This window comes from Megalops cyprinoides, chromosome 1, assembly GCF_013368585.1.
Source record: "Megalops cyprinoides isolate fMegCyp1 chromosome 1, fMegCyp1.pri, whole genome shotgun sequence".
Lineage (NCBI taxonomy): Eukaryota > Metazoa > Chordata > Actinopteri > Elopiformes > Megalopidae > Megalops > Megalops cyprinoides.
In genome coordinates, this window is record NC_050583.1 from 16,972,524 (window position 1) to 16,996,571 (window position 24,048).

The window sequence follows — 24,048 nt, forward strand, 5'->3', positions numbered from 1 at the left end:
CCGCTGAATGATCGCGCAGCGCAGCACAGCACAGTCACATGACCACGGACAGGAATTTCGGATGGGTTCAGTCGGGTGCATCTTGCCAGATTATCAGTGATGAACTTTGTATGCAGTGCACAGGTGGTGGGAAAGCAGTTGCAGTGTTCTGGGTGCGCACTTGCCTTGGGCTGACGCTCTCTCTCTCTCTCTCTCCCGGGCTGTCCCTTCAGGTTTGGAAATGACGTTCAGCACTTCAAAGTCCTGCGCGACGGGGCGGGGAAGTACTTCCTCTGGGTGGTCAAGTTCAACTCCCTCAACCAGCTGGTGGATTATCACCGCTCCACCTCCGTGTCACGGAACCAGCAGATCTTCCTCCGGGACATAGAGCAGGTCTCCCAGGTGGGTCCTGTTGGCCGCCGGTCAGCAGAAAGCCAGATGCGGCTCCCCGAGTTAAACCGCCGTGCGCGTGAGAGCAGTGAGCCTGAGGCTTATGTTTGCAGCGTGTTAAGCTTTGAAACGGATCACAGCGTGAAGAGGCAGCGTTCCGCCAAGTGACTTTCTCTGTATTTCAGAGCACAGGAAAGCAGCTTCTGCCCTCTCGTCTCAGTTCCCCTTTCTGTGATCTGAGGCATCAGTGTGTGCTGCACTGGTGGGTGTCTGAAAGGAGTGCAAATCTTCAGGAGCACTGTTCAAGCACTCCTCTGTGTCCCTCTGTCTGTCCCCATAGCACCGTTTAAGCACTCTTTTGTCCATCTGTCTGTACCTACGGCACTGTTCCTAGCGCTCCTCCCCCTCTGTCTGTGCCTGCAGCACTGTTCAAACTCTCTGCTCTGTCCCTCTGTCTGTCCCCATAGCACTGGGTAAGTGCTGCTGTGTCTCTCTGTCTGTCCCCATAGCACTGTTAAAGCATACCGCTTTGTCCCTCTCTGTGCCCACAGCGCTGTTCAAGTGCTCGTCTTTCTCTCCGTCTGTCCCCACAACACTCTTTAAGCTCTCCTTTGTCTCTCTCTCCCCCCCCCCCCCCCCCTCTCTCTCTCCCTCTCTCTCTCCAGCTTTCCACATACGTGCAGGCGCTGTTCGACTTTGACCCGCAGGAGGAGGGAGAGCTAGGGTTCCGGCGCGGAGACTTCATCCAGGTTCTAGACAACTCCGACCCGAACTGGTGGAAGGGAGCCTGTCACGGGCAGACGGGCATGTTCCCACGCAATTACGTCACACCTGTCAGCCAGAACATGTAACGCCACCCCGAAACCCACCACCACCCCCAACCCCCCCCCCCAAAGAGATTGAGAGCGACGCAGGAGAGCGGAAACCGGAGAGGAAGAGGAGGAGTGGAGGAGCCGCGCCGTCACCGAGTCCGGTGGCGGCTGAGAACGACCAACCTTAATTACCAAGAACACTGCAGGCAGAATGGGACTGAAGAAACACAGAGAAGGAAAGAGTAGCGCACCAATATGTACATTAATAGAAAAGAGAAGTGATTTTATCTCCCACAGCTGCTTTGCCTTCTCCACTGCTTTGGTCTGTTTTTTTTTTTGTTTTTTTTTTCCTCTTTCCACATTTTAATTGCCATGAAAAATCCAAAAGTGTGTTTTGCAAGTACAGTTATCTAATGTATTTTTCAAAAAAGAAACAAAAAAATTAATTTTAGCGAAGTCCGAGACCAAATGCACCGCAGTGATTGTCCTTCAGCTTTGGGAGCTTGAAGTAAATGACAGAGAAATTCTTTTAAAAGAGTATATATATATATGTGTTTGTGTGTGTATATGTATGCCTTTTTTTTACCTCATCGCATTTCTTTTCCTTGTGTAAATTATGTTCTGCTTAATTTTAGCTTGGATAAGACCGAGCAGCTATGGGAACAGCTCAGCTGTCAGTGTAACAGTTCTGGGTTATCTGAGTGATCTCAGATAAGATGGTGTTATGTTTAAGACATAGACAATTTATTCTGAACTCACTAACCCTGGAAAATCTACATGAATAACTGCTTCTGTAAAAAAAAAAAAAAACTATTGGAATTACACTGGATTCTTGCTAATTTGGAGAATTTTTTTTTGCAATAACTATGATGTATAACATGATCTGATAAGCCAACCGCCATTCACCTAATGTATTTATCCCAGCAGTATTGCTGTAGGGTCATGATTGTGGTAGTCTTTGTCCCCAAATCGCTGATGTGTGGGACACATAGAGAATTGAAGCATGTGAGAGAAAATGATTTCAGACAAAAGTTGACTTGATTTTTTCATACTCAATAATTTATATACACTATTTACCTTTTGTTATATAGACAGTGTTGATATAAATTGGGAAATCATGTAAAGTAATTGCCAGTGAAAAACTGGCCCTGAACCGCTGGAATAGAGTGTGTGTTTGTGGTTAAGTTGAGATCAGCTTTATTGAGCGTACAGTCGTAAGTACGGGTGAGTACTTAGTGTTTGTTCTCATTCTCTCTGGATAGTGCCTTTTCCATCTCTGGTGTTTCAGTGTCTCCAGCCTGCTGAGTGAACCCCAAACGGTTAGACCTGCAGAGAGAAAAAAATTGTAAATAACCATCTTTCTCCCCCCCATCCCACATCCCTTGCATTTTCATAGCTCTTGTCACCATGGAATCCTTATTATTTAAATGTTTGCATTCTCTAACCTAATCATGCTTTTTGCTTGTCTTTTTTTGTTTCTTGATTAATAAACATGAAATGGTAAAAAAAAAATGCTATGTGTTTGCAAATGTAGTGCAAAGGGATGCCACATAGTATTGGAGCATTTTCCAGTGTGGCTTAAGAGGCCTGTTGACAGATCTGTTCGTTTAGTTTTGACGAGTGTGTGAAGTATTTAAAAGAATGAGACATGTTCATTTAAAGTGTTGAAATGTTTTGATATCTGAATGTATTAAGAGGGCTTTAGTAATTGTACCGTCAATTTCAATGCAGTGACTGAATGAGGATACACTGTTTTTTGATCCATGTTTTTTTTTTTTTGGGATTTATTTTTTTTGTTTTTTGAACCATTACTGTGTAATTGGGATGGGATGCTGCATCTCCAGTGTGATTTCAGTCATGTTTCTCCGTTAGTCTTGCGCTCTCTCCCATTGTGTCACCCACGTCTCTGTAGCCGTCATGATGTTGCATAATCTTCTCCGCAGCCCACCCGTGCAGTGAGGCGGCAGTGCAATTCCAAGAATCCGAATAAAGTCTGCACTGCACTTTCAGTACACGCTTTAATCCTGGTCCCCAGGCTTGCTCTGTACTTGTCCCTGGAGGCAGAACCGGCTGGCTGGATTTGAACGAATCAAATAAAGTGGGAATGGGTGCCGGGCTAAACCTGATTAGCTCGAACAAGGCTCTAATGCCTTTTGTCTGTGAGCACTGGGCTGTTCGCGATCGTTTAGCAAGAGCCCCAGATTTCTCAGCCATGATCTGGTGATTAGTTTATTTTTGTTCTGTTTATCCTCTCCTGTGTTCCCCATCTGGCAGGCCACCAGCTGTGCATGAATCTCTGCGCCCCCCCCCCCCGCCCCCCCCCAATTGCCTGTCAGTGGCTTTTCTGTTCTCTCTGCCTCACCTCACGATGCCATGCTGATGTTACCCTCCACTAACATCAGCTCTGTCTGGCCAAGGTGTTTTGAAATGGATTCTGCAATGTGTGTTGAAGACTAGCAGTACAGTACACTCATGCGCCCAGTGTGCTATGCCACACTAAAGACTATAGGACAGAACCACCACAATCTGAGAGCAGCCCTTCGCAGTTAAGATGGAGTCAGAGCGGCCGCGCTTAACCTCGCTTCCCCAAATCTGTGGCCTGTTTTCTCTCGCCGGGCCTGAAACGTCAGCCACATGCGCACATCTGTGTCCTTCCCTTGAGGACGTCCACCGCGGTGGGACCTCGATCAGAGCAGTTCTGGTCTGGCGCAATGAAGGCCGTGAGGTCGAGGGCTTTAGCCTAGCTGCAGAAGTTGAGGATGAAGCATGCAGTATCTCTTCATCAACTCATTACACTCGCAAAACCCTGGAAGAGGGAAGTTTAATCTGGGGGATTTCATCCACGGGGTAACGGCAGGTCATTATAATATTTTGTCATTTCTGTAAAGGCCTGCCGCCTTGATGTTTTTACAAATGGGGGGGGTTTTTTAATTCCAGTGTGGCATGTGACCTTTGGTTGTGTAACAGACTGACAGAGCCAGATGTAATCTACAGTAGCCACGCTATGCTGGTCTGTTGCACTGCACTGCCCACCTTCCTGCCTACTCCAGTGTCCTTTCTGCTGGGGCTCTTTTCAAATTTTGAATTGCTTCCAAGTAGCTCACCGCGAGTTCAGTTTTAATCCTGTGTGTTAATCCTTCTGTTAAAGCTCTCACAAAAGCTGTGTTTATTGTCGTTTGAAACGTTTTGGAAGATAAGAGGAAAATGCGTATCTGGAGAAAAAGAGATAAAGAGAATAATTGTTCTGTGTGCCATGTGAGTCTTTCTGAGCAGAAAAACGGGGATTCAGATGTAAGCCATAGTTACCGTGTACTAGACTGTGGGTGCAATTGCAGCCATGTGCCTCTTTGGAAGCCACTGAAATGGTCAATTCAATTACGCTGACAATATTCCTGGATGATTTCACACAAGTTTCATTTTTGATTTTTTATTCTCAGAATTAATTACAAAGATCAGCCAATTCTTCTTTGAACCTTGTTATCAACCTGTCTCCTAGTTTCGTCCTGAATTGTATTTGCAAAGTGGCAGAAGCCATCGAGGACCATGTGATTGTGGACTTACTGCTGGAGTTTATGTATATCTGACATAAAGGTGTTTCATGTACATATACCTGGAGAAGGGGGTGTGATTATCCCTTTAAATCTGATGCAGCATTTTTTTCATATTAGTGGATAGACAATAACTGTGAATAATAAAATAATCACCATGTAGCCTGTATTGCGCATGTAGTTTTCCATTCGCTTGGGTTTTATTCTTATCCATCTAAGGGGTGGGGCAAACGGGTGAGGACTCAGTTCATGAATCACACATTTTCCACTTTTAAAAAGAGGAATATTATACAGATAATTTCCAAAATGAAGGAAACGTCAGCATCCAGTGTCATAATAGGGTGTTGGGCCACCATGAGCTGCCAGAAGAGCTTCAGTGTGCCTTGGCATAGATTCTACAAGTGTCTAGGGGGGCAGATGCGACACCATCCTTCCACAAGAAATTCCATTACTTGGTGTTTTGTTGATGGTGGTGGAAAAACTGTCTTGGGCACCAGTCCACACTCTCCCATAATTGGTCAATTTGCTTGAGATCTGGTGACTGAGACAGCCAAGACAGATGGTTTACATCGTTTTCATCAAACCATTCAGTGATTACTTGTGCCCAGTGGACAGGGGTTTTGTCATCCTGGAAGATGCAGTCTCCATTAGGATAGAAATACTTCACCACAGGATGAAGGTGATTACTCAGAATGGCTTTGTATTTATTGACGTTTACCTTGCTCTTAAGTGGTGTAGTGGACCCAAACCATGTCAGGAGAATGCACCCCACACCATAACAGAGCCACCAGAACCTTCACTGTGAGAACTGAAACGAGCTCTTGGGCCTGTTGGTTTCTTGAAGCCTGCACTAGACATGCACTCATCAACTTTTTTGAGATCAGGGGGAGAAATGGCTCGTCTGACAATGCCCTTTTTCCACTGCTCAGTGGATCACTATCTGTGTTCTTTGCACTGGTTTACCTGCCAACGTGCACTTTTAGGAGTCTGCTTGCTCACTCTACGTTGATATTGCAGGGGTTATTAGGAGCTCCACAGTTGGCTGCTGGGAAAGAGAATGTAGTGGAATGAGTTGGGTTGGTACTCAGCAATGTGAAGATAATGCTTTCATAGCATGCAAACAAATCCTGTTCTACTGACAGAAAAGTGAGAGGATGTATTAGTCTCATTCAAGCCTGAATGGACTTGCCTGGATAGTCGATTCCTCCTATGGAGGGGAGGGGGGGGGGTGACACCAGGTAAGTGACTCACTTCAGGTAGCATTGGAGGGGAGGGGTTCCAAATGGGTGTGGGAGAGGTGATTGCCAAGTGCTTTTTGTTTATCAGTCAGTCTGATTGGAGATGGGGGGTAGAATAAGGGGGGGTTGGAAAAATCTCTTTGACATTAGCTGTATAGCCTCACCTCATGCAAATATTCCTCTTTGTACCCAGGCCAAATCTTATCTGTGCAAGAGATTAGCCTTTGCTGCAGACGGTGGTTTTCTTTCATAGTGCTCCACTGGTGTGCTGTTCACAGTTTATTCAAATTTTTTATTTGGTGAGATTCTTGACAATTAACTGTAATAGGCGGAGCAGATGGTGAGGACAGCTCAAGCCCACAGCGAAAAAAAGAACCCCCTGCCCCATAGTGCTGAGTATATGAACTCTTTGTATGTTTCAGACAAATAGTCTTGGAAAAATCTTCAAATCTCAGTTTTTGATGAGGATAACCTGAACAGACACACACAAAATAAGATCTTCATTATTTACCAAAACATGTTAATGTGACAAACTCAAAACCTTTATCTTCAGCAGTGAACGTTTTGATTCAATAGCTCAACCTCCTTTAGTAGCAATGATGTCAAAACAAATATTTCTTGTGGTCACTATTGAGTCTCTCACATCTTTGAGGAATTTTTGCCTGTTCCTCCTTACAGACCTGCAACACCTGCTTCAGATTTCAGGGCTGTCTTGCATGAACAGCCCACCTCAGATCTTGCCATAACTTCTCTGTATTTGGCCTATCCAAAATACAAGACTTATTCCTGTTATTCCATTCTTTGGTAGTTTGCTGGATTGTGTAGGAATATCATCTTGCTGGAATATCCATTTTCATTGCAACTCCAGTTCACAGACAAATTAAATTTTCCTCTGGAGTATTTTGATATAAGGCTTTATTCATGGTTTCCTCAATGATAGCGATTTGTCCAGGTCCAGAGACAGAAAAGCAGCCCCAAACCATGCCTGTCCTATCACTATGTTTAACAGATTGGGATGATGTTATCTTGGTGGTGGGTAGTGTTAAGTTTTTTGGCAAATGTGGTATTTTTGGTTGTGTCCAAAAAGATCCTTTTTAGACTAATCCAGCCAGGGTAGATTGTTGCAGAAATCTACAGGATCTTCCAGGTGGTCCTTTGCAAACTTTAGACAAGTAGCAATGTTCTTTTTTGAGAGCAAAGGTTTCCTCCTGGCTACCTACCCCATGAATACAATTGCTATTCAGGTTGCAATGACATTGATGTCAGTGTCTACATATAAAGCCTGCAGATGTTGGTTGCGGCTCTGGGGTTCTTTTTGACCTCCTGTATAATTTTTCTTCTTAATCTGTTGGATAATTTTGAAGGCTGTCCACATCTAGGTTGAGTCACTATGGCCTTTTTAATAAATCAGCCTTACAGTAGACTGATGGAACCTAAAATACAATGACTTGAAATTTGCAATGACTTTATAACCCTCTCCAGACTGAAAAGCACTGATAACTTTCTTCCAGAAGTCCTCTAAGGTCTCTTCAGATCATGGTGTGTATTATACCAACCTATACAGGTAAGACCAAAATGTCCTGATTGCTTGCCTTTTTATCAGAGCGCACCACACCAAACTTTGTCATGGAGATTTGCTCTTTGATTGGTTAACTTGATACCAAAATATTTACCCACCTGATCATAATTATTTCCTTGATTGTTCTCCTGCAACTTACTTTTGCACATGTACTGATTCTTATTTATGTATCTTTATTCTGATACATACATCAATTCCTCTAACAAATACATGAAATTTGTAAATACAAACTTTCTTTTGTTAGAATAAGGACTGGTTTTGATTAAACAAGGATATCATAGTAAAAACTTAATTTCTAGAATTACACTAGAGGTTCACATGCATTCTACACTTCCAAGGACAAAAGCAGGTGCCATGTGAACATACTTAATATTATGAGTCTAAAATATAATGATGACAGCATGCCATTCAGCACATTTAAATTGAATCCATTGAAACCACCTAAATTACCAATGTCATTATTTCGGATGCGGTACAATATCTGAATTACACAATGTTTTGTTCATTAATGATGCTTTATTCAAAAACAAATATACAAGGAAATTGTTTGGGTGGCAAATGGCTCGTGGTGCTTGGTATATGTTCATTCCTTCTGATCATAAGAGGAGGACGACCAATTAGGTGCCCTCTTCTCAATCATGGTGTTGTCCCGCTGGTTATGCTTTGCAACTTTATCGCCACCTGGTGGTGAGAGCCTGTTATCACTGCACGGTGACTGGAAAGGAAGGATGCACATTCAGATTTTCAAATTCTTTATTCTGAGCAATATATTTCACTGCAGTTAACATCAAGCCACGAAACTACTATGCACATGCAGGATGCAAAGAGTTGATGTTTCAGTACTTTTCCCCATATTTGAAAAATCGCAGGACCTCTTAGTTATTGAGTCGAGCACATTTTCTGTACCATTCCATATCAAACCATTTATTAAATCTGTAACAAAGGAAAATCTCCAGCTCCCACTCAGTTTTACTCAAATTATCCTGTCCTATTTTAATCCTTAACTGTTAAGACCTATATTATTTATAGGGCATGTGTCCAAATGGTAAACATAAAAGTGCATAAAAGTCTTTGATATCTTTGGAGAGCTCTCTCTAGTGTATTTAGGGACTCTCTTTATTAAAGCATACTGTTGTAATGAGTCATACAATCACACCCACAGCCTCACTGAACATGGTCAGCTCCTACTTAAGAAGCGGGTGGTCTGTTGCATAGTGACACTTTGGTCCATATTCAGTAAGTCACAGAAGAATGGCCCTGCAGTACAGCACCTTGGCCCAGTTGTGCAGGGATTGAGCATGTTGGTCCAGACCAACAATGCACCACTGGAATTTACATCCACCACAGGGGAACGTTGAAATCCACCAGCCACAGATGGCTACAGCCTCCTGTTTCTTGTTCTCAGCAGACTGTCCTTGATCCTCTCAAGATCCTCTCATGTGAAGTGGAAGCAAAACCATTACCACGTCAATGTATAATCAGTTTAAACCATTGTTTTCAATGTCATAAATGAGACTGACTCCACGTGTCTTATGTGTGTGCAGGTGCAAACCTACTTCAGCTCTTACTACACGTGCCTTTACAAATAATTAGTAAAAGTATATTTGAAATATTCTCTCGTTCAAACATTTATATCAATCTTATATTTTGCATAATACTTCAGCCAATCAATTACCGCTTCTGAGGAAATCCAGGAAATACAGTCTGAAGAGATGAAGCGAGGTAGTAGAACAAAAAAAAAGATACATTTCGTTTTATTAAGTCTATTATGATTCCAGTCTTGGTGGCAACTTGGCATTATGCTGTAAAAAGTTGTGAGTAGGCGGCCGGTTAATGTTCCACATTTTTCATCACATTTAGCCTAACACATCCCTGCTGCGTTCCTCCAGTGAGGGCTTGCGCTCATAGGAAATGCGCCACGCCTACGCAACGTAAAGTCATGGAGCAAAGCACAGGAAATGTAAGCAGGGAGTGATGGCAACATCTCTTTTGCCTGGCTGATACTGACAAGTAAGCCTGCTAAGTGTTTTGGACATTTTTATTGGCAAAAACATTTGTTGAGGGTTAATTGTTTACCACCCCAGTAGAGTAGTATTTAACCTAAGTAAGACGTTACAGGTAACGTTACAAATCATACGTAGCAAAGTAGTTTTCTGAGTTTTTCTTTTACCCGATGCAACATTCGCTGGCTAGCTAGTTAGCAAGGTATGAGTTAAACTGGCTTGCTCTATTCGCTAACGGTACAGTGCTTTTTGCTTGAAATGCCCAAAAATGTAACGAGGCATTTTGTCACAGCCGTCAATCGTCTACAACGTAAGTTAACGTTACCTGCCTAGCACAGGTAACTAGTTGGTTAACTCGTCAGTTTGATACGTTCTCCTTTCAAACTCTCGAAGTCTTTAGTCTGTTTTATCCACCAACGTTAACGTCAGTTGGACTGCTGGGTCTGCCGTTGGGAAAGTGAATGTTAGGGCGGCTCACAACAGTCTCAGCTCAGAGTGGTACTCTTGTCACTAAAAATAGCCATGGCCACTCACCATCAAGATACACAATCTGTATTATTAAGGACTTGTTAATGTATTTGTTCAAATAACTTACTGTCGAGCCAGTTATGTGTTTTCAATATTAGCTATAACGTTAGTTATTCCTCTTAAGAATTTGCTGACCTCCGCACCGTCACAGTAGTTGTTCATGGCAAATTATTGTTTGGAGTTAATTCAGCCATGTTATGTTCGTTTAAGTGTATATCAGCCCCTACTCTACCCACTGATATGGTTTTGTAACATCAAAGAGAAGTTGTAGAATAGTTGTAGAAAGGGAAATTAGATACAGTGCTACAATCGTTGTGTACGTAATGTAAATATATATATTTACATTACGTACACAACTTAGTTTAACTGCCAGATTCTTATAGTATGTATGTTTCATCTCTTTCGTGTGGGTTATAGCTGTCATTTGCACAGCATGGAGAACTCTTGTGATGAGGATTATCGGATACAGTCTTTTGACATGGAGACTCAGGATCTACTCAAAACAACACTCAAAGGTCAGTTTGTATAAGTGTAGGGTAAGTGGATTATATGGCAGCGATAGTTTTTTGGTTTTAAGTTATTAGTGTCTTCATTTTGCACCTTCTGAAATGTGTATCATGGGTAGTTTAATTTTGTTAAACTAATTATCTAATTGAATTGGTACGTAATTTCACTGTCCTTAAACAGATCCGAGCTCAGTAGATCTGAAAGAGGTGTCTAAAATCATCGTTGACCATTCTCTAAAGGATCGAGCCTTCAGTAAAGAGGCAGGCCACATCTGTTGCAACATAGTCCAGGTAAAATTGCAGTAAGTCGGCTCGTGAAAGACCATGAAAATAGTTTCTTACACGAATGGTGATTGATTGTGGTGATCATCTGCTGTTGCGATTTTGCTCATTTGCCCCCCCCTGCAGGTGGAGGCCCAGCAGACCAGTTCTAGTGTGTTCCGATACAACCTGCTGAACTGCCTGCAGGAGCAGTTTGAAGCCAGAGAGGAGACACGTAAACGCTCGGTGCAGGAGTGGGTGTGCTACGTCACTTTCATCTGCAACATCTTTGACTACCTCAAGGTATAAACTACAGTCATACCCTAAGCCCCCTTTTCTATATTAGTATTGTATCAGTTTGTACCTTTTTAGAAGTGATTTCAAACTTGGAGAAAAGTAGGCTATGTGAGGTGACTTCAAAGATAATGACAGGAAAGTGGTTCTAAATAGGAGGGAGAGAGAGCGATAGATCAGGCATCAGTTAAACACGTTACACTGTGTTACCTAATTAAAATATATAGATATATCATATTGTGTCTTTCATGTTTCAGGTGAACAATATGCCGATGTTGGTCCTTGTAAATCCTGTGTATGACTGTCTGTTCAGACTGGCCCAGGCTGACTCACTGTTGAATGAGGAGGAGGTGAGTAAGCTCAGCCCTTCACCACACCACAGCAAGAAATACAAAATCCTCAACACTAGTGTAATGAGCTTGAAGGCACCTTCAGGAGTCATGTGAACATAAGATATTGTGTGTCTTATTTGTGTGTTAATGCTGTCTTTGACGTGTGTGTGTGTGTGTGTCTGATCTGTGACCTCGGTCAGGTTGACTGCCTGGTGGTGCAGCTGCATCGGATCGGCGAGCAGCTGGAGAAGATGAATGGGCAGCGCATGGACAAGCTGTTTGACCTGCTGCGCGACGGCTTCCTGCTGCAGGAGGGCCTCAGCTCCATGTCCAGGCTGCTGCTCCTGGAGATCCTGGAGTTTCGAGCCGGAGGCTGGAGCCTCAGCAATTCCGCACACCAGTACTACTACAGTGAGGTGGCTGACTGAGGCCTACTGGAGCCGGGGCAGAGGAGAAAAGAGGCGGAATGGCACATGCAGACCCACAGTGTGATAGAGAAGGAAAGCTTCTCAGGTACAGCTTAAGGTTTTAACATGGAAGCTGTGCTTTTGGTTTGGGGAAACAGGTTTTTTGTCATTGTTTATGTTCAGGACCTGCTTTTAGAATTTTGTTGTGAGAGGGCAGTGAAAGTTCTGGTCTGAATTCTCACACTAACATCTCTGGTAGTATTTCAGGGAAAATAAAATTTGAATTTCATGAGTTTGTGAAAGATTACACTGCAGGTGGTCTACCAAAGAATTGATTCCTGGTAATGGTACAATGGTATTGATGCATGTACGCTATGAAATGTACATGACTATATGCAGTGTTTTGAATAATTTATTTTGATCTGCAGGTGAAGTCTATCACCGTAAAAACTACCATAATGGAGGGTCTTCTATTCTTGCTGTTATTATCCCTGTTCACTCCAGAGTACGTGTCTGAGTTCTCTTCGGTTTACTGTATCTGTGACTGTTCTGAAGTTAAAATTTGTTCACAGAATATCTCTGTTGAAAGGGTGTTGGATGAATCCACTGTGCTGACAATCGCAAACAGACCGTAGTGCAAGGCTTTTGAGGAAAAAATGCTCGGTAATTTCCTGGTTTGCACTCGACAGATACAAAGCTGGAGATCAGTTTCATGTCTGTGAATACAGAAATCTTTTTGTGATGCAAAAAACTATTTTTCTCTTCTTTGAACTGTTGTATAGCAGCCTGCACTTCATTGGCTAGGGTATAGAGACAGTAGTTTTTTTTTAATAATTATTATTGTACACAGAAGAAAAAAGCAGTTGGTATTCTGTGGGTTGCTGTTGTCATCAATCAAGACTTGAGTTTCTCAATGTAATTTTGTCCAAAACACTGAAGGTTCAGTTAATTGCTAAATGCATTGCTTGATTTTGTCACTCCAGCTAGCTAGTCATGTTATGAAACCAAACTAGTTGTTTACTTTATGTCTGTTTTTTATGGAAAACCATGGTCCTGTTGACTGAGAGCAACCCACAAACAGTATGAGTCGGTATGTAAAATTTTAGTACCCATAGTACCGAGAACACATCAAATGACCTAGGCAGTGTGAACGCACGAGACACATAAATTAGTACTGCCTTGGAAACTAAACTTTTGAAGGTGTACACCTGACACCGTACTCTTGTGGCCACAACTGGAGGAACGTCCCTAAAAACAGTATTGTCTGACTGAGCGAGCAGTCACAACCATACCATCATTTTATGACTGGATAGCAAAAAGGCCTGCAAAGTAATCACGACACCAGAGCAGCTCCTACTCACTTCTTGTTCTGTTTGCAAATACTCTGTCAGAACACCATGTAATGACACAAATGCTAAAATCAGTCTAATAGGATGTAGCACTTTGCATCCCAAATACAGATGTGTAAAAATTTAGGATTAGTGAAGTGCATCATTTAACTCTGCGGATCAGAAAAAGCTGTATAGAGCCAACAATTTAGTACACACTAGTGCCTCTGACACCCAGCATGTGTTTACCGTATTCATCTGACAGCTCTTAAATGTGGTCTGCCACTTAATGCATCTCAAGAGTTTGAACACCCAGGTTTGCCATGATATGGGTACTATAATACAATACTGAAAACGGAAACTTGAACTCATTGTAAATGTTTCTGTACAGACTTTTTTGGTTAATGGAAATTGAGCCTATATGCCTTTTCAAGTATTTTTGTATGTTACTGTGAATAGGACTATTTACACTCAAAATGTGTCTAAATATAGGCTTTAATGGGTTTCAGTACTCAAATTTCACATCAGATTTCAATATTCAAATTTATTTTTATATATATATCACATGTTCCAAAAAAGTTGGACAGTTTGGTATAATACTTTTATGGTTTGTACTTTTTAAAAAGTATGTTAGACTTAGTTTTTACGTAAACATTCATCTTTTTGCTGAATGTGAAGTTCACTGTTGAAAATTAATCATTTCAATAAAGAGTGAGATTGAACAATCCCTGAGATGTATGTAGTTATTAAAAAAAAAAAAACTACACAATTGAAGTGATCCATATACAATGAATAGTTAACTGTAGAGGACATACACAACAATGACCATGGGTTAAAAAGTAACTTATGCTCAGTGAAAGAGACAAAAAAAAACACAGAAGCAACTCAAGATTGCTTAAAAGAATGGAATGGTATAGTACACCATGGTGGAGCAACATATGTCCCTGCCATTTGATGCAGGAAAAGCATAGCTGTGTGACACAGTAATAGCAGAATTGTGACAAAAAGCACCTTTTATGGGTACAGACATCTTAACATTTAAGACTCTCTATGTACCGCTGGTAGTAGTTCACAAAACAAATAAATCAACACTTCGAGTAGTTTGTTTTTCCTCATTATTTATTAAGGGTCCACACTATTGTCAAACATACAGCCAGAGTTTCATGCCAGACAAAATAGTACTAAAAACAGTTTACGTAATTTCTCATTGTATGTGTATGATAACATTCTGTTTTCCTTTGACGTAATATTTTAGGACTATGTTGTCAGTCAGTTATTTTTTTTTCAACAAACTAAATTTTCAGCACATTTCTGTATTTTATGTATGGGGGCGGGGAGGGGGCGATCATTTGCATTCATCCAAAAACACGACTAGTGTTGTCATATGCGTCGCCATCACGCGGTGTGTCCAGCCCTGTGAATATGGCGGATCCGGAAGGAGAGTCGCTGGAGTCTTGGCTCAGTAAGTAGCATTAGCCAGCTTGCTAGCTGGTTCGCCAAATTAAAGGAAATGTTTGTCTTGTGTAATGTGATGATGAAACCGTTATTCAACAGCCAAACAGTTCTGAGAGGCTGGTACTTTGATTGTGCTTAATACGCCTGACATATGGGGCGTATGACTATAATAGTATTTGCTCGCTGTCTTAGTAGTTACCCTGTAGGACTACAAGCTAGCCAATTTGAGTTATGCATAATCTGCTGTCCAGACTAAAGACCAGTAGATCACCAGTGGGACTAGGTAGCTATACTGGCATAGAGCTAGTCATTGGTGCCACAAAATAACTGATTTAAGTTACCTAACGATAATTGACAGGGACTATATCCAGCTATCGTTAGGCTAGCTAGTCTATCCAACAATGATTTCACAAGATACGCTGGAGTGATTTAACGTTACAGACCTTATCTACCCAGTTTGCCACCAAAAGAGCATGCGAGTTTACTATGTCATTCAGTTACAGTTTTGTTATACTAGCGAAAATTACTTACCAAGCAGCTCGTTGGATCCAACAGCAAGCTAGTTGGATTACATCATTTGGGCCGTATCACCTAGTGTAGGATAACTAGTGTAGCTAATGTAAGATAGCCAGCCAGTTGTCTTCCTATAATGCTGAAAGAGGAGATCCGATTAATTCCACTGCAATATTTTCTCACTAAAATGTTATCCTATATACCTAGATAGCTACCCAGTGGATGTCAGGTTACAGAATGTGTTCCTCGATGCAAGACACCCTTTTGTTGACAGTAGCTAGCCTGTGAGCCTCAGAACCTTCCATGTTCCACTTTATACCTATGGATTCTTAGCTACTCATGTTTTACGAATCTAGTGTCGAACCTGGGTATATGAATTTGCATAGCTATCTGTATTGATTTGTTAACATTATCGGCGTGTACTGTGTAATTGTTATTGGTAACTTCTGGTAAGTGCACGACAGAGGTTGCACTGTAGTTAACTACGTGTTCATTTATTAGCAAAGTAACGCAGTTAAGATAACGTTACATCGTACATGCAAGCTAGCTAACTAATTAACAAACAAGTAAGCGTAGCTAGCTAGATCCGTATAATTTTATAAGCAGTCCGCTTTATAGCCATTTCACAATATACCCCCACCCTCCCAGATGAGAATTTTCTAGACTTGTGTTGTGAAAAAAATTAGTTTATTTTGTACTGCAGCCAATTCATGGGTTATTATTGATACAACTTTCCTCCACAGATAAAGCTACTAACCCTTCCAACAGGCAAGAGGACTGGGAGTATATTATAGGATTCTGTGACCAGATCAACAAAGAATTAGAAGGGTATGTATTGTGTGTTCCCCCTGTTTTAAGGAGTGCCGCCGTCAATAGCACACAAACCTGGAAAACCTGAATACACATGTAGGACAGCCATATTGAGTTGGGGTTTGTTTTGCATACCCGACGTGTAGGAAAACCTAAGGGTAGCTCGTGCCCTCCGTTGATTCAAATGGGATAACGTAAACGTTTTTCATCATTCAAAATTTCACGAGGAATGTTTTTTTTTTTTTTTTTTTTTCCAGGCCTGGGTGTATTTTATTACAATTATAGCCTTGCTTTGTGAAAGATGATGTTTTTGAGTCAGTCTGTATTTTCTTTCCAGTCCACAGATAGCTGTAAGGTTGCTAGCTCATAAAATTCAATCCCCTCAGGAATGGGAAGCAATACAGGCTTTGACAGTAAGTATTTTCTGACCTTGACAATAACAACAGTTCATTTTGCACTTTCTCACTGTACAAACTACCTGCCTCTGTATAAAATCCAAGCTATGCAGTTTGAACAGTTAACTTTTAAATTTTGCAGGTATTAGAGGCTTGCATGAAGAACTGTGGGAGAAGGTTTCATAATGAAGTTGGAAAATTTAGATTTTTAAATGAATTGATCAAAGTTGTTTCACCCAAGGTAATGTTTACTTGATTTTTTTTTTTGTTTTGTTTTCTCCCCCATATTGTCTTATTACTTGAGCACAGTGTGACCTGTACTTTGTTTTTGCAGTATCTGGGCGACAGAGTATCAGAGAAGGTGAAGACAAAAGTCATTGAAATGTTATTCAGTTGGGCAGTAGCTCTGCCAGATGAAGCCAAAATAAATGAAGCCTATCAAATGTTGAAGAGACAAGGTAAGATATAAATGTAAAATCCAGCCTTTATCATTCTTCTCTGCTTCTCAGGGATGCAGTTGCTACAGTGGTTTTCTTTCCTTTGCTCTCTCAGGTATTGTCACCACAGATCCAGAGATCCCTGTGGACAAGACTCTGATACCCTCTCCCCCTGCACGTCCCAAGAACCCTGTGTTTGAGAATGAGGAGAAGAGCAAGGTGAGGTGCTGATGGCAGATGCGCATGAATGGATGAGAGGGAAAAGGGTAGAGAGGGAAAATGATAGCACTGCAAAGACTGGCTTTTTCCTTTCTGTAGCTGCTGGCGGAGCTCCTCAGGAGTAAAAACCCAGAGGACTTACAGGAAGCTAACCGGCTAATCAAAAACATGGTGAAAGAGGTGAGGTTGCATGTTGGATTCTGCATCACATTGTTGGATTTTGGTGTTCCTGCATCTACGGATTCTGGGAGTACTATGCAAAACTTGTTCTCTCTGGCCATATGGTTGGATTCCTCCAGGATGAAGCCAGGATGCAGAAAGTCACAAAGCGCATGAACACCTTGGAGGAAGTCAACAATAATGTGAAACTCTTGAACGAGATGCTGACCCACTTCAACAGGGAGGAGTCCTCTGATGCAGACAAAGAACTCATCAAGGTAGCACCATGGCTTCCTGCTTGCTGACCTTGTTTTTCTCATTTGGTATTGAACATTGGGTCTGTGATCTACAAGCCACTAGGAAGGTGCATCTGCATGAATGTTATTCATTGCCTGGATAAAGATAAGTTTTGATTAAGTGACTGCATTCGTTTTCCTTATTTCAGGAGCTTTATGACCGCTGTGACAAGCTCAGACGCACTGTATTCAAGCTGGCCACAGAGACAGAGGACAATGACAACAGCTTAGGTAAACGATTCTGGGGAGAAAGAGGTTGCGTCTCAGTGGTGGTACCCACTGTGTCCATCCCTTTGAACACCAATTTTGTATTCTGCAGGTGACATACTGCAGGCCAGTGATGACCTGTCTCGGGTCATCAACTCCTATAAGAGGACCGTGGAGGGACAGGCAGTTAATGGCGAGATGGATGTTCTGAGTTCATTGACTATGGAAGGTGATGCCAGTCTTTTGATCTCTTTCAACTCTTTCAAACTTTTAAAGTATTCTATTTTTTTTAATCTTATCACACAACTGATCAGCATCATATCTGTCTATCTAGACAGTCGAGATTACGCATAGAATGCTGGACTTTCATGTCTATCCCTGTGATCTCTCCCAGAAAATTCTGGTGTTCTTAGCGAGAATTTCTTTTTTGTGTGTGTTTTTATATTGAACAGGCAACAAAGGCAACAGCAAGACCGAGACGCTGATTGACTTGGCTGGGCTTGACATTCCAACTCCCTCCCCACCAGAGCCGGCTCCATCTTCTCAACCCCAAGATTCCACAACAGCCAGTCTGCTAGTGGAACCTTCGATTCCGGTTCTGCCTCCTCCTCCATATGGATTGGCTGTGTCACAGGCTTGCCCTGTCAGTCAGACTGAAAGCCCCAGCCGTCCATCCACCGGTCAGACCTCCGCTGCTCTGTCCCTCCTGGATGAAGAGCTCCTCTCATTAGGTACCATGTCCCCAAGTTTGTTCAGTGATCAGACACTGCTGTCCTAGATTTCCCCTTGGTCATTTGGAGGGGTTGATTAGGTTAGACCTAACTGAAGAAATCACTTTTTAGCTGGGATGATGAGACAGGAGGTGATACTTTTATCCACATAATGGATGGACTTGAATGCCTGTGTAGATGTTTTCCAGATCATGAAATGCATGCCTGTGCTGCAATTTATCATTGCTCTGCAATAAAGTAAATATTTGGAACATGCAGTTCATGACAGATTATTTGACAGATTGGTACCTATTTTCGCTTTAGGTCTGAATGATCCAGTTCCCAGTGTGAATAGTCAAGTTCTCAGTAAACCAAAGGAAGATGACTTAAGCAATCAGTGGACTTCTTTACAGGTAACATTCTTACATCTCCACCAGCTTTACATTTGACATACAAATGACCACGCATCTTTTTCCAGACTGATTGGCAAAGTGGGCTTTCATAACACTGTAGAATGACCCATATGTATCTGTCTCTTTCCCAGTGCCAAGCTTCTGATTCAGGGTTGGACCTATTTGGAAGTGCACCTCTACCAGGTCCCATGTTCTCTGGAGAGCCAGCATCCACAGCACCTGCCCCTAGGATGACCTCTTTGTGTTACCCAGAAGCCCCCAGGACTGCCTCCTTCCCCTTTCCTAGTTCACACTCTGGCTCTGCCTCTCTTAACCAGGGTCTTCAGGACCTTGCTATGCTTGACCTCGGGGACCCCAAGAGGTGCATACTGTTACAGATGTAGTGTCTTCCTTCTAAGTCTACACTTTCCAGTGTTTCAAAGGAATAATTGTGATAGGAGCAGTCAAGATTTATTTTTAGAGCTTTTGATCTCTATCAGTGTTTATTTCAGGATGTCATGGTGGCAAATATAACTTTCTTACATGTGTGCACATTTACATTTACATTTATTAATTTAGCAGACGCTTTTATCCAAAGCGACTTACAAAAGTGCATACAGTGTACACTGTTATTTGTCCAAGAGCAGTATTACAGAGGGGACACAGCGCACTTACACTAAAGCTATGTTGTCAAAAATGTACACGAGGAAGAAACTAGTTTGCCCGTGGACACACCTGAAGTTCAGATTCACACTCCTTTATTTATCTGAATTTTCCACTATTTTGAAATGCCATAATTTAGACCAGTATTCCAGCAGCAATTTTTTTATAACATGATAGATGTTATTTGGCAATGCAGCTCAAGAAAAGCAGTGCAGTTACTCTGCTGTGTAAATGGCCCTGCAGTCATATTGGAGAAAAGCTTAAGTGAGGGAGAACTTTTTGACACATCAATAAACAATTTCCTTTCATTATTTCCAGACAACCCCCTTAATTAGAATGTTATATGAAATGAGATTGACTGTTTTTCTGTGTGTGCAGATTTGATATTATTTTCAAATGTAACCAATTTGAGTAAAAATGTATGCCAGATCTCTCTACTCATTTTGCAGCATTTGAATACCATGTTTTAAGAACATATAGGATTTCTTTCCCGTGTGAAATTTAAAGAGGAGAGCATTTCTTTTTGGCAGCGAAGCTTTATTTGCTGTTGTATTGTATTTCAGCATGCCTGGTCTGTTGAACCCAGGTGCAATATTTGGGATGGGTGCATCTGCTGGCCCTGCAGCCCCCTCCATACCTGGATTCCCAGTCCCCAGCTCTACCCCTGTTCCCCTTGGAACAGTGCCAGCTGCTCCTGCAGTGTCCCAGGCCAAGGCTCAGGCTGTCAGCTCTACTCCAGGGAGTCCTCTTTTCCGCTCCCTGTCCCCCATCCTCCCCCAGACGCAAGGCAGCCCAGCCAAGGGGCCTGAGGTTTCCCTAGCCAACGTACATGTCCCCCTGGACTCCATCAAACCCAGTAAGTTGGCGTGGAGAGATTGCTCTCCTTAACCTCTTGGGAGATTACACTGAGATGTTTATTCCCACAGTCTCCAGTATCCATGTATACAAAGGGAAGCTTCATTTATTCATTTAGGTCAGGCTGTAGCTGGGTCATCGCTGTGTGAGGAAGAGGAAACCATAATGCTGGGAGTGCTAACGAGTGTGTAAACACGTGATTGCCCTTGTGTTTGTTGTACATGCGGACCTCAGCACTTCCTCTCTTTTACTCAGGCAAAGTGCTGCCTGTGACGGCCTACGATAAGGACGGGGTGCGGGTGCTTCTCCATTTCGCTATGGAGTGTCCGCCGGGGAGGCCGGATGTGCTGGTGATTGTGGTGTCCATGCTGAACACGGCACCTCTTCCAGTCCAGAACATCGTCCTGCAGGCTGCTGTGCCCAAGGTGGGACAGAGCGTCCACACACAGATATCCTCACAAACCCACCACACGGTCACCGCCCAACCACTCACATGCAGGACCTTGAAGCACCTGACCCTGTGAATGTTCTCTGAGCTTTTATCATGAGCGTTTGTTTTGAACTTTTATTTCCTTTGATCTGAACAGCAGCCTTCCCAAACTGTGACTGATTAAAGCGGTCCCCTCTCTTGTCCCTTCAATGCAGTCAATGAAGGTGAAACTGCAGCCCCCTTCCGGGACCGAGCTGGCCCCCTTCAACCCCATTCTGCCTCCGGCTGCCATCACTCAAGTCATGCTTCTGGCCAATCCACTGAAGGTAAGAGCCTAGGAGCAAGATTAAGGCAATAGAAGAGTGAGAGCTGGTGCTCTGCTAAGCCATTGCGTGCCTGGAGTGTGCTGTCAATCAATGATAACAAAGCTGTCTGTTAGATCATGTCATGTTGAGAGTCACATCAGACCTTTCTCTTATGTTTATTTCATCATTTTTGGCTTTTTTGCTATGAGCCATAAAGTATATTTTTCTATTATTGTCACTTTCAACACTGTGTATTGTATATTCAGTGAGCTTCACAGTAACCCTTTCGCACGTACAGTCAAACCAGTGCGATTAGAACACTAGATTGGAAAAATTCTAGCAAATGTTAGCTTTGAGGAAACGGCAATTTAGCATTAAAAAGTATAGCAAATGTGGTGGTGAAAACTATGAAAAGCTTAATAACTCTAATGAAAACATAAGGAACCATGTAATGTTACACACACACTACATAGCATAAAATAAGTTATGTGCAAAAGGGTTAAAGCACTCTATTAGACACTGTAGCCTGGCGCTACACTTTCCTGCTGAAAAGTGCTCTCTATGATTGTCAATCGTTGGACACGTAGGAGAAGGGCCATGTGGAATATATTTTTTAGGAAGGAACCAATGTGTTCCCACGCTGCAGCTGACTCACTCAGTGTGCACCTTTCTAACAGGAGAAGGTCCGGCTTCGATACAAGCTGATGTTTACGCTGGGGGATCGGCAGTGCACAGAGGTGGGAGAGGTCGACCAGTTCCCCCCTCCAGAGAAATGGGGAAACCTATAGCCCTCCGACACAGAGAAAGGACAAGACAACAGTAGACAGGTTTACCGTATATATATCCCAGTGAGATTGGGGGGGGCCCAATAGTGTTGAATGTTTTTATCAAGGTAGGCAAGTGCTATTAACGTTACTTCATCCATCATCGCCCAGTTCTGTGTAATGTTTGAGTTATTGTTTTGTCTTACAGTTCTTGCAATGGTTACAGTCTTTCAGAATTGGGCTGTTGATACAGACAGGCTGCACTTTAAAAGACATCAAACACTGGAGAGAAACTCATTTTTACTGTAAATGTACATATCGTGTGCCACTTATACTTTGAAAAGATCTGCTGTATCTCCAGGCTGTCAAGAAGAGCTCACAGTATGTGATAAAAGCTCTAGGGGCCAGAAGGCATTTCTAGATTTTACACCAGATAAGGCAGGGTAGGGTTGCCACTTAACTAAATGGATTTGAACAATCACTTCATTGTTGGTGCTGGCTTCAAGGCCATAACTGATTTGGACTGCATAAATCTTTTACGTTCCCCTCCTCTTACCCCCTTCTGTTTTCCACAAGTACTTCATCAGCAACTCAGTCAGACCCTTTTCTGATTACGGAGTAAACAAACTCGCACACCAGGTCATAAAGTCACTAACTTCATGATTTGGTTTCTGTAGTCATTTGCATTTGTCGGTGAAGGCACGTTGACAGATAAAATTTATTTGAAGTATGTCAATGTATGTCAACACACATTTTTCTTTATTAACAATTTTTATTTTTCCTGTTACTTTGAATTCACAGGTTGGGGTTTATCTTTTTTTGAACATTTAGGTAGTATTGATAGATTGTGGTATCTAAAAGCAATCTGAATCATTCTGAGGTAGCCAGGGAACGGTGTGGCCCAATAGGTTATAGAGAGACCTCTAACGCATGATGGAGTGCGGTCTGTCAATTTTTCTGCTACCCCCTGAATGCCTTTTTTTGGTCTGATTGTGATGCCCAATCAAACTCTTTTAGTGGTTTCAGATATGAATATGGATTTTGATGTTTCCTAGCTGCTGTTTGCTGTTTTGTTCAGTCTTGACGTTACAGTATATTGCTGAATTCCTCTTGCAGAGACAAGCATTCCACCAGGCCCAGCCCATCTCTTCTGACTGTGAATGTTGGATATCTTTACCAGTATTGCAGTTATTTATTCTTTGTCTTAGCATTTATCAGTGCAGAATATGAACTTACAGAGAAGATTAACAGCCTGATTTCAAAGACATACTTTACAGGTGTGATTTGAGGTAGTACTTTGTTTAGTTACATCTTTGACAGCAGTAGCATATGAAGTAAATCCAAGGTCTGTGCCAGTAGGTTTTTTGCTGGCCTGGTACGTGTATGAAATGAGAACTGAAATGAGAAGATTGTAGGGCTTGATAGGGGTCTTTGATACCCCTAAGCAGACTTCTTCCTCCCTCCCAGTACTCTCATTGTAAAGCCCTGTTCTCTGTCAGCACTGTGACTCGTCATAATGAAAGATGCTCCAGACCTGTTATGTACATTGCTGTATTTATTGTCTTCTAGAGATTGTCAAAGTTAATGTATGTACATGTAATGTGTGGCTCTTTACAAAAGCTAACAGAAAACGTGTATATATTTAAATGTGGCAGATGTTTCACTGCATGAAGAATTAAAGTTTTCATTTTAAATGGAAGCATATGCGTTGCAATGATGAATGTCGTATTTTAATTATAAAACGTCGCCATCTATTACTCACTACAAATTTGGTTCTCCATTATGCGTTTGGTATGACTTGTAGTGGTGAAACTTGCCATCAGGAAAGCATTTACCCTGAATTTGAATGTGCGAGTGTTTTCAGTTGCATTTTTCCTTTGCCATACATTTTTGTGCAAATGTGGAAAACCCACTCAATCTGCAGCTCCAGATATACGCTTCTAAACTCCAGCAATTTGCTAAATTAGTCCACATCTGGCCAGCACAGGCTCAAGGAGCAGGCAGCAGGTAAGACACAGCCGAACTGATGAATTATGAAGTTTCATTCATTAACTGATGAATTATTGTTCTGACAAAACAAAAATACTTGTAGATGTGATGACAAGGTAAATGGTCCATCAACAGAAATCCCCTCCATTTAGAACCAAAGCAGAGAAAAGTAAATGCAACCACCCATAAGGAAGGTTACAGATATTGTATGTCAAGTGCTGTCCCCATTGCCTCTGTATGACAG

At 42.1% G+C, this 24,048-nt stretch overlaps 3 protein-coding genes across 5 annotated transcripts in view; all 3 read left to right on the forward strand.

Annotated features, from left to right (window-relative positions):
* grb2a (growth factor receptor-bound protein 2a) overlaps positions 1-4,885 on the forward strand; it is a 33,926-nt gene extending 29,041 nt beyond the window's left edge. For all 3 annotated transcript variants that reach the window (XM_036528387.1, XM_036528406.1, XM_036528396.1), the window contains 2 exons: positions 213-381; positions 1,035-4,885. In XM_036528387.1, the coding sequence (XP_036384280.1) occupies positions 213-381; positions 1,035-1,220 (355 nt within the window). In that variant the 3' untranslated portion in view covers positions 1,221-4,885. The remainder of the gene's footprint in view (positions 1-212; positions 382-1,034) is intronic.
* Positions 4,886-9,506: 4,621 nt separating this feature from the next.
* On the forward strand, positions 9,507-11,949 carry mif4gda (MIF4G domain containing a). Its single transcript, XM_036551796.1, has 6 exons — positions 9,507-9,556; positions 10,495-10,592; positions 10,765-10,874; positions 10,992-11,147; positions 11,396-11,488; positions 11,671-11,949. The coding sequence occupies exons 2-6, from the start codon at positions 10,511-10,513 to the stop codon at positions 11,896-11,898; spliced, it is 669 nt and encodes a 222-aa protein (XP_036407689.1). The 5' UTR covers positions 9,507-9,556; positions 10,495-10,510; the 3' UTR covers positions 11,899-11,949.
* Positions 11,950-14,609: 2,660 nt separating this feature from the next.
* Positions 14,610-23,473, forward strand: gga3a (golgi associated, gamma adaptin ear containing, ARF binding protein 3a). Its single transcript, XM_036541468.1, has 17 exons — positions 14,610-14,667; positions 15,917-16,001; positions 16,321-16,396; positions 16,521-16,619; positions 16,713-16,836; positions 16,931-17,034; positions 17,134-17,214; positions 17,334-17,471; positions 17,639-17,720; positions 17,809-17,925; positions 18,149-18,427; positions 18,731-18,819; positions 18,951-19,180; positions 20,025-20,317; positions 20,572-20,741; positions 20,962-21,072; positions 21,729-23,473. Exons 1-17 carry the CDS (start codon positions 14,628-14,630, stop codon positions 21,837-21,839), a joined length of 2,229 nt encoding a protein of 742 aa, XP_036397361.1. The 5' UTR covers positions 14,610-14,627; the 3' UTR covers positions 21,840-23,473.
* The last annotated feature ends 575 nt before the right edge of the window (positions 23,474-24,048 follow it).

Coding starts and splice junctions, on each gene's coding strand:
- mif4gda (XM_036551796.1), top strand. CDS start 10,511: ATGGAGAACTCTTGTGATGAGGATTATCGGATACAGTCTTTTGACATG. Junction 10,875..10,991: donor TCTGTTGCAACATAGTCCAG/GTAAAATTGCAG, acceptor CCCCCCCTGCAG/GTGGAGGCCCAGCAGACCAG. Junction 11,148..11,395: donor ACATCTTTGACTACCTCAAG/GTATAAACTACA, acceptor TTCATGTTTCAG/GTGAACAATATGCCGATGTT.
- gga3a (XM_036541468.1), top strand. CDS start 14,628: ATGGCGGATCCGGAAGGAGAGTCGCTGGAGTCTTGGCTCA. Junction 16,002..16,320: donor ATCAACAAAGAATTAGAAGG/GTATGTATTGTG, acceptor TTTTCTTTCCAG/TCCACAGATAGCTGTAAGGT. Junction 17,721..17,808: donor GGACAATGACAACAGCTTAG/GTAAACGATTCT, acceptor TGTATTCTGCAG/GTGACATACTGCAGGCCAGT.